This window comes from Trichoderma asperellum, chromosome 3, assembly GCF_020647865.1.
Source record: "Trichoderma asperellum chromosome 3, complete sequence".
NCBI classification, from domain to species: domain Eukaryota; kingdom Fungi; phylum Ascomycota; class Sordariomycetes; order Hypocreales; family Hypocreaceae; genus Trichoderma; species Trichoderma asperellum.
The window spans coordinates 4,136,734-4,145,995 of record NC_089417.1 but is presented as its reverse complement, the minus strand read 5'-3'; the positions used below and the strand labels follow the sequence as shown (position 1 = coordinate 4,145,995).

Sequence of the window (9,262 nt, the reverse complement as noted above, 5' to 3'; positions counted from 1 at the left end):
AAAAAAAAAAAAAAAAAAAAAAAACCCAGTCAAAGCTACCATTCTCACGAGGAGCAGCCACGCTACCCTAAATGAATGGCAATCCGTATATTAGTGAAAGGAAACCAACTTGTAACTAGGTAGGTACCTATGTACAATAAATATAAACCTTGCTGTACTATATAAATGTTACTTCAAAACAATGTCTACCCTAGACCTTATATCTAATCAAAGACTTCTGCTAACCTGGAGCTGGGTTTGAAATATGCACGGAAATGGATCACTGGAAGAGGATAACATACCGTACTTTCTTGTTCTCGTATTGTGTACACATCGCGATTACAGACTTTGTACCTGCTGCTTAGGTACATGTAACCAGGTAACAGCCTGGTAAAGTAAGTATAGGTATAACCCCATGCAGTTCCAACACATCTTCCCCCCCAAACCGCCCCCGGAACCACGCGGCCCCACAGGAGCTTCACCCGGATAGCACCCGCCCCCGGAACGGACCCAAACTTACCGCTGTGACAAGAACAATCCAACGACCACCAAATAACCAGCTCACCTTCAGTGGGAGCTCTAGGCCCTGAAAACTCCACCCGCCTAGGCACAAAGTCTTTGGACCGATCAACTATGCATACATAAAGGCCCTCTGACCCTGGAATCACCCGTTGGGCTGATGAATGTGGCAACATGCCAGTTAGCCAACTAGCCAACTAGCCAACCCACTGCAAGAGCTGCAGCTGCTGGAAAATCAACGCCTATACCAACTATAGGGATCGCAGGCCCCGAAACATCAACCATTGCGGCGTCCGCTACATACAGGTATCCCCTGCTGCACAGCGCAGCCAGAGGTATTTATGAGATTGGCCATTGGAAAAAGCGTATTTCACATGAAAAAAAAAAAAAAAAAAAAAAAAAAAACGAGTACAAAATAAATAAATCAAGAAATAAATCAATTTTCTTAACTGCCTGCCGAGATCGTTGATCTGAACCCTTGAAAAAAAGCAAAATGTGCTTCTGAAGCACCTACCATAAGGTCTAACCTCTAGCTCTAAAAAAAAAAAAAGGATGCAAAACCAATTTGCCTACCCACCCCATCCCTTTTTTTTGTGCCTTGACCGTTTATCCGATATTAGTGCCGTGGATTTAAGAAAGGAAAAAAGAAAGAAAGAAAAAGAAAGAAAGCAAGTATTAAGATAAGCTTGAAAGCGAGAGCAAACAAACAAGGAGCAGGAGTCATGCACAGCCGTTTGTTTACTGGCTCTTGGAAGCAATCAAGGCGTTGAGATCGGCCGTCTGCTTCACCAAGTTAACAAGAGGCAGAAACAGCTTGTCGCCAGAAGGGTTCGATTTGGCTGCTTCGTTGATTCGCTTCAGCTCGTCCCACGACTTCCATTCCCATCCCTCGCATTTGAGGGGTTCTGTGGTCTGTAAGGGAAAAAAATTCCCCAGCGTTAGCTCTCCAACTCTACTCGTATTATCTTTGCAACATCAAATAAAAGGATTTTGCTTTACCTCTGGCGTGGCATTAGGATCAGTCATGGCACAGTCGACAAAGATAGTGATATAGTGCTTGTCCTCTCCGTCAAACACGTCGTTGGTGATGGTGATGACGTTTCCGGCTGTGACCACCAGACCAGTCTCTTCCTCCGTCTCTCGCACCGCGCACGCGCCGAGATCTTCGCCATGCTCCAGATGACCGCCTGGAGTCTGCAATGTGCCTGTATCATTCGTACCATATCCAGTCAGCGAAACTCGATTGTTGTTTTTTGAGACAGCCCTCCTGTTTCAAGCCCAAACTCTCTGCATTTCTAGCCATCTCACAGGTACTTCCCCTCCATCCATCACACATGAAGAATCTCGCAAGAGTCAAAGGGGACGAGACTTTACCTGCACCGTGGCTGCCCTTTCGCTTGCCAACGAGGAATTTGCCGTCTTTATCGCGGATGACAGCCGCGACACCAACTCTGACGTGTGGGAGATTCATGGTGGAAGACATTGTGATTTTTCGTTGTGTTTCAGCCAAGGTTGATAGAGAGCAATGTCGATGTCGATGTAAGGAAAGTCTACAGATTGGTACCGCACGTTTGATTCCACTTTGGTTTTGGTTCTTGCCATCAGTAAACGCAATGCAGATAAGAGAGCCCTTTTATAACCTGCGCTATTGCTCCATGGCGCGATGCTATGAATGTCCAAACTGCACCTACATCAAGGCATACTTGTTGGGGAATACAGACAAAACCATCTTACTCAATCAATCTCTGTCCACCCACAGTTCAAAGGGCTGTGCACAGGCGCCGGTGAATCAAGCACATGGCCGAATATGCATGTCGCGCGCAGTCAGAATCACTGCGAAAACCCGCGCGTGATTCGATTCTACTTTGAGCCCCAGCCTCTCTCTCTTCTCCACTAGAGTGGCTTAGCGGCGTAATGGCCTCTCTGCTGCCTTCTCCGTGTGATGCTCGATTTTTATTCTGTACACAGCCCGTTCACTTATCGCGAGAAATACATTTGCCCCATTTCGCCGCTTCTTACACTTGATGTCAACTGTGTGTCAAATACTGACTCGGCCCTATAACGCTGAACACAGATGGCCTGCAGCGCATCACTGGCACCGCTGCCGAATTCGGCTCCCCGCCTAGACGCGATGGATGATCAACTGTCAGGCTGAGACGAGGCAGCAGCTTCAGATCGCCGCGACGGGAGAGATCGACGCTAATACACAAAGACTAAAAAAAAAAAAAAGTGAACACCGTAGAGAGACATTTTGCTTCCTCGGCCTTGCCCTCGGGTTGTTCTCACCGCCAGGCGTCTAGAGGGCAAAGTACGTACTTGCAATGCTGCTTGGTGAGACACACCAGCCCTGGCAAAGGATGGAATTCACACGTGCTCAATCTTCCCAGGCGCGAGGACCAAGAATACACCTTGCCATTGTTATGCTCCGCGACTGGCATTCCTTTGCTGCCGCCTCCTCGTCATGTCGCTGCGTTCGCATTTTTCTACCATGCAGATCTCCTGTTTCGAGGCGATGGTTTCAATTCAGATCATCACGAACTAGCCAAGCCCTACGCTTTCCCAGGACTATGTGCTGTATGAGCGCGGAGCTGGAGATAATACAGTAGGCCCTCGTTGAGCGAGCTATCCATATATTCTATACACTGTCAAGACACTGCTAGGAATGGTGCTAGACCACAAACAAACTGTCTATTACTAGCACTATCCCATCTGCCATTAGTGTAGAAGAGAAGGAATCCCCTATCAAGCAGGCAATCAAACGGCCTGAGCGCTTTGAAAGCACACCATATGGTATTCTGCCTTATTCGTAGGTAGGCAGCTATCAACCCCGCGTTCCTCAAGAGGTGGGAACAAGGCGAAATACTTGATTTGTCAAAGTCAGCTAATCGATATGCCTTGTGGCATTCAACAACTGTATCGAACACGGAAGCAGCATAAAATAGCAGTACCTTAAGACATTGGCCGTTTTCTTCCAAAGCTGAGCATCGAGAGTGCGAGACATCTAGGGGAATGCAGTTGGATGATTTCTCCTGCTTCCATAGATGGAAAGGGGATGGAAAGACAGCGCTACAACTGCCGATCTGCATGTAAAGGACAGGAAGCAACAGCTTTTGTGGCATCGATTAGGAATATAGTCTGGCATATAGGTAGGCCAAGTATATCCCTAATCGTGAGACGGGTTATTTGCATGCAAAGGATGATATTGCCTAAAGAGCACATCTTGTAAGGACGGGCTTTTGAAGTCTAAACTAGCAAATCAAGTCGCATGTCCTGGACATATCGCAGATAGAATTATTATAGATGGAATCCGGTTGAAGGGGAGTAGGGATAGGGAAGAAAGAGAGGATGATTCCTCGTTAGTTAGCTATTCAATAGGGCCATCGTTGACGGTTTACAGTAGGAGAATAGAACTGGCAAATCACTTATTGCCTATGAGTGATCTCAGCTACACATAGGCATATCCAGGGCAAAGACCGGTTCAACCAATAAAAAGGGTCGAGCCTGAAACCTCAAGCCTAGTCTTGTGAAATGTTTCAAACCTTTTGGAGCTTGGAAACCCTGAAACGGAAGGAGCAAAAATGCTTCATTTAAAGCTGGAATGCATTGCCATTCATGTTGATGTTTGCAGCGTGCATTGAGCTCTTCATCGGCTCGTTGCTTGATGCCCCGACAATCGCGGTCTGTCGCGCATGTACTTAAATACACCCGCGTTTCTCTGCTCTCGGATGGTCGGTTTGATTGTAATCTTTAAATCTCAACGCTCGTTCATCTCTTTTTTTTTTCGTTGTAGTTAATTGTTTATCATTCATTCGTTCACAACAAGATGGCGCGGTCTCTTCGCCGCGGCCTCCTGACGGCGGCTGCTGTTTGGGCGGCATCGGCGGTGGCCGGCAATGAAGGGGATCATAGTCACGACAACGACAATAAGTGGCTGGCCTCGACTGTCACCGTCACAAGCACTGCCTACGTCGACCTGAGGGACTATGAGCACATGTGTCGCCAAGGCAAATACGCCTGTGGCCCCACTCCTACACCCTTCCCTGAACAGAAGAATTGCGTTGAATGCGAGAAGGGTAAGGGGAAGGACTCTGGTAGTTGGAACAAAGAGACGGGGGCTGGGAATACGGAACCTGAGAGCCCGAATAAGGAGTCAGGCACCTGGAACAAGGACTCTGGGAGCGAGGACAAGGACGCCGGCACCTCAGATCACACTTGGGGAAACTGGCACACGGATCCCACAGATGTGTATCATGGCCTCTGGGGGGGATGTAGCACTGAGCACCACTGCCCCGCCGAGTGCAGCTGCAGCTCCAAATCCATCTGTGAAACCAGCAAAGGCCCTGAGTGCAAAGACAGCACTGAGTGCAAGCCCGGCGAAATGTGCAACTCCAACGGCGTCTGTCAACCCATACCAGGTCCTCGATGTCAAGACAAAGCCTGTGAGGTTGACAATGGAGGAAAGTGTGGTACAAACAAGGATTGCGATCACGGCGAAATTTGCAATCAGCGCGGTTACTGTCAAAAGGTTGTTTTCCCCGACTGCGAGAAGAACTCGGACTGCAAATGGGGCCAAATCTGCACCAATTGGGGAATTTGTAAGACAGTCGACGTCCCCGTTTGCCAAGACGATAAAGGTTGTAACGAGGGCCACCTTTGCAACTCCCAGAGAATCTGCCAGAAGGCTGAGTGTCCCAAGTGCAAAGCCGATCACGAATGCAATGACGGCGAAGGCTGTAATGACGGTTCCTGCAAGCCCAAGGAGAGCAATAGCTGCAAAGACGATACGCATTGCAAAGATGGCGATATCTGTGACTCGGAAGGCAGGTGTCGTCGCGGTGAGCATTTCCGATGCAAGGTCGATTCGGAGTGCAAGTTGGCCGAGGCCTGTGATATTCACGGAAAGTGCCAGAGTCGCCCAGCCGGACCCCTTTGTGGCTCTGACGGCCAGTGCAATGACGATGAGTTCTGCAATGCCTTTGGTCACTGCGAGGCGAAGCCTTTTGAGGAGTGTTTCAATGATTCCCAATGTCTTCCCGGAACTGTTTGCTCCAGCAGCAAGTGCATCTCCAGGGTTTCCTGCAACACTGCGGGTGATTGCGGTGGTGCAGGAAATATCTGTGTGAACAACATTTGCGTGACGGAGGGTGAATGCCACTATAACTTTGAGTGCCCTGAAGGACACCACTGCAAGTCAGGCAAATGCGAGAAGAAGAAGCATTTCACAGGGGCGGTCGGCACAGACGGTACAGACCGAACAGACCGTACAGACGCCAGCTGTTCGAATGGTTTCCAATGGTCGTACTTCAAGTTGAATCGCGCGGCTAGGGACACTGTAACCACCCCGGGCACCATCCCGTTCCGCAACACAGATATTTTGACGGTCCAGAACTGGCCCATCCTTCACTTTCAACCAGATGTGGCTCTCGTTGGTCAAGAGGCCAGGTATTCTGGCTGGACCCAGACACTGGGTATTCAGAATACCTGCCCTCCTGAGGATGCCATTGTATATGGTACCGACACCGGAACTGGAATCGACTACAGCATCGTCCACCACATCGGTTATTTCCGTCCCAAGGAGGCCGGTACCTACACGTTCCAGGTTGATGGTGGACTGAAGCAGACCGTGTATCTCTGGCTTGGCGATCAGGCTCTAGCCGGCTGGAAGAACATCAATACCAACCTGATCGCCGATGGCAGCTGGACTGTTAGTTTCAATACTTGGTTGAAGGTTGTCTCCGAAATCGAAGTTGGCACGTACATCCCCATCCGCATCCTGTATGTCAATGCTCAGGATTGCGGTGAGTTTGGAATGACTGTCCTTGATCCCAACAACGCAGTCCTCGTCGCCAGGGATAAGAGGACGAACGATGGCCAATTCTTGAGCAACTGCGGTGGCTGGTCTGAAATTCCGTCAATTAGCTTCGATCCCACCTTCACCGGCGATTTAGGTTGGGGTGGCGATGGCTTTGATCAAGATGCCGATGGGAACTTCCGTGGGTTCGGTCCAAACCACAACAGAACCCTTCTCAACGTGACCCTCGGTGGCAATAACCTCCCCAATGATATCCTTGGTGGTGATAACCTGCTCAATGACACCCTTGGTGGTCTTGACCTCTTCAATGCAACCCTTAGTGGTCTTGATCTCCTCAATGCCACCCTTGGTGGACTTGATCTCCTCAATACTACCCTTGGTGGACTTGATCTATTTAATTCTACCATTGGTGGTGATAACCTCCTCAATGCTACCCTGGGTGGTGATAATGGTCTTGGTGTCAACCTCAATAGCAGCGGCCTGGGTGTAAACCTCGATGGCAATAACGCCGTCAATGATTTCCTTGGTGGTGATAACCTCCTCAATGCCACCCTTGGTGGTGATAACGGTCTTGGTGTCAACCTCAACAGCAGTGGCCTTGGTCTGAACCTTGGTGGCCTTAATTTCTCCACCCCCCTCAAAGCTTGATTTTAAAGCCTGGGGTTGACGAAGCGTCAGCTGTCAAGTATTGTACTATTAGTTTAGGATACGATTTCATATTTATTTTCTCTCCATGAATTGAAGCGGATTTGTTAACAAAGAACCACGCTCGTAACAGTGAACTTACCTCTGCCATTGTTACCATATTGGTGTGCATTCACGCCAAGAGCTTCCGGCATGCCACCTTCTAATAGTACATTTAAGAGATCTCCAAAATCTCGTTCGTATCATCAAGTTTTGCTCCTGAGAGGCGATTCTATTGTGATTTCGCCGAAAGATCGCCACGCGAATCCCTAGATATTTGCGAGCGCACGTCGTAGACTGCGGGCGAGGGCACCGTGACGTCGCCTGGGGAAGCACATATCATATCATTATCTCGTAGAAGTCACCAACTGTGGCCAAGGATTTCGCCTGATATGAAATTTTTTTTGTCTTCATTTTGCTGATGCGTGACTTTAGTTGAGGAGATGGCGCTGTGAAAGGCGTGGCGTGAATATGTATCCAGCTTGGCTTACCTAATGCGGATCGCTATCATCCAAATCTTACTTCAATGTTATTATTCTGTGAAATAGCCAGTAGCTTTCCTTTTTTCTCTCTTCTTCTTCTATGGTATAATTTCGTCTTGTACTTAATATGAGTATATGTCTAATATTTAACCCTCTTTTGAACAGATAGATAGTACCCACGTTCAGTTCTCGTTTACATAGGTAGATGCTGAAGCTCCAAGTGACAAGTATGACATCGTTTTATTCTTCTCCGTATCGGCCAGCAACATCTTTTTTTTTTCTTCCAGCATCGCCAACTACTTCTTTTTTCCATGTTATTCCATCATGGCATAGAGTACGAACATGTCACCCCTGCATCCACCGTCATCGCCGTCCCCGTAATCCATCTCGCCTCATCGCTCGCCAAGAACCTCACCGCAGCAGCGCAGTCCCAGGCATTTCCCTCCGTCTTCAACAAGCCTTGCCTGCGACGCTGGTCACGCACCTCGTCCGGCATACCGTCGCCCGCAACCATGGGGGTGTAGAGGAATCCTGGACACACGCAATTGGCTCGTATGCCTTCATGCCCGTGGTTATACGCCATCGCTCTCGTCATGTTCACAATTGCCCCCTTGCTAGTTGGATAGAACAGATGTGCTGTGCCCCCCTGCAAGCCCGCTATGGATGCCATGTTGACGATGTTTCCTCGTATGCCACCATCGCCAGGCTGGTTCTTCAGCATCAGCGGAATCGCATACTTGGCCATGAGCATCATCCCCGTCACGTTGATTCTCAGCCCTTTATCCCACTCCTCAGCATCTGCCTCCACGGCCGTCCCCTCGGCACCCATAATGCCCACATTGTTAACGAGAATATCCAATCGCCCAAATTTCTCTTCTGCGGCTTTCACTAGCTTTTCACAGTCTCCTTCTGAGCTCACGTCCGCGTATACTGAGGCTGCTTTACCTCCTTCCTGGACAATCATCTCCACTGTGCGCTCTGCTGTTGCCAAGTCTCGATCAGCACAGAGCACTGTGGCACCATCTTCAGCAAGAAGAATAGATATGGCACGCCCGTTGCCGAGGCCGTCACCCAGGCTGCCTGCGCCGGTGACGATGGCGACTTTCCCATCAAGTCGTCGTGAGGGCCGTGGTGGGAGCACGGTAGATAGAGTCATGATGAAGTGATGTTGTTATAGGTCTGCTAATCAAAGACAATTCAATAAGCATAAAAACCATAAAAAAAAAAAAAAAGAAAAAAAAAAAAGGATGCTTATTTCTTTCTACACGTTATTGTCTTGTTTAGGTATATTCATGCAGTTCATTTACCACTGGTAAACGATCTGCTGTATTCATTTACATGCACAACCCCTCATCCGAAATGGAGTCAGCTGCAGCGCGGTATCTGCATCTAAGTTGAGTGCCCCTCAGTAATGAGACATCCTACAGCTTTGTATTCTAGCTGCGAGCTCCATTTTCTAATATACATAATGGAAGCACTATAGTTTGGAAGAAGAGAGAAAACAAAAGGCACTGTGCAATAATCGAAAGAGTTCCATGTCTATGATAGAGAAATGCTTACTGGTGCGAAAATACGGCTCTTACTCACAGCCGCTGAGATGAGCACTTTCATAATTACAAATTGGTTTGCTCAGGACATGTCCAAAGGCACTTTGGCCGAGTGGTCTAAGGCGCCGTGTTCAGGTACAGCTCCAAGCAATTGAAGCATCCTATTCGCGGTCTAGAAATAGGCGAGGGTTCGAATCCCTCAGGTGTCATTTTTTGCTAGTTCCCCGCTTGTCAATTTT

The 9,262-nt window shown here is 48.6% G+C and overlaps 3 protein-coding genes and 1 non-coding gene across 5 annotated transcripts; 2 read left to right on the top strand and 2 right to left on the bottom strand.

Annotated features, from left to right (window-relative positions):
* Positions 1-948: 948 nt before the first annotated feature.
* TrAFT101_005954 (uncharacterized protein) lies at positions 949-2,302 on the bottom strand. Of its 2 annotated transcripts, XM_066127625.1 has the most exons (4): positions 2,190-2,302; positions 1,873-2,078; positions 1,498-1,703; positions 949-1,410 (listed from the first exon to the last, which is right to left on the bottom strand). In XM_066127625.1, the coding sequence occupies exons 1-4, from the start codon at positions 2,225-2,227 to the stop codon at positions 1,237-1,239; spliced, it is 624 nt and encodes a 207-aa protein (XP_065983738.1). In that variant the 5' UTR covers positions 2,228-2,302; the 3' UTR covers positions 949-1,236. The 2 variants fall into 2 exon arrangements, with proteins under 2 accessions (XP_065983738.1, XP_024760470.2); XM_024900177.2 differs by having other exon boundaries at positions 1,873-2,302.
* Positions 2,303-4,223: 1,921 nt separating this feature from the next.
* TrAFT101_005953 (uncharacterized protein) lies at positions 4,224-8,317 on the top strand. The gene has a single exon (XM_024908179.2). The coding sequence runs from the start codon at positions 4,322-4,324 to the stop codon at positions 6,956-6,958; it is 2,637 nt and encodes an 878-aa protein (XP_024760469.2). The 5' UTR covers positions 4,224-4,321; the 3' UTR covers positions 6,959-8,317.
* TrAFT101_005952 (uncharacterized protein) lies at positions 7,534-8,684 on the bottom strand. The gene has a single exon (XM_024908178.2). The coding sequence runs from the start codon at positions 8,630-8,632 to the stop codon at positions 7,799-7,801; it is 834 nt and encodes a 277-aa protein (XP_024760468.1). The 5' UTR covers positions 8,633-8,684; the 3' UTR covers positions 7,534-7,798.
* Positions 8,685-9,121: 437 nt separating this feature from the next.
* Positions 9,122-9,232, top strand: TrAFT101_005951. Its single transcript has one exon. It is a non-coding gene; the product is annotated as a tRNA-Leu (tRNA).
* Positions 9,233-9,262: the final 30 nt, after the last annotated feature.

Excerpts from the sequence above, each read along its gene's own strand:
- TrAFT101_005953 (XM_024908179.2), top strand. The coding sequence starts at position 4,322 with ATGGCGCGGTCTCTTCGCCGCGGCCTCCTGACGGCGGCTGCTGTTTGG.
- TrAFT101_005954 (XM_066127625.1), bottom strand. The coding sequence starts at position 2,227 with ATGGTTTTGTCTGTATTCCCCAACAAGTATGCCTTGAT. Across the intron at positions 2,079-2,189 it reads CCCAACAAGTATGCCTTGAT|TGGAATCAAACGTGCGGTAC; the intron begins GTAGGTGCAGTT and ends CCAAAACCAAAG. Across the intron at positions 1,411-1,497 it reads ATCCTAATGCCACGCCAGAG|ACCACAGAACCCCTCAAATG; the intron begins GTAAAGCAAAAT and ends TTTCCCTTACAG.
- TrAFT101_005952 (XM_024908178.2), bottom strand. The coding sequence starts at position 8,632 with ATGACTCTATCTACCGTGCTCCCACCACGGCCCTCACGACGACTTGAT.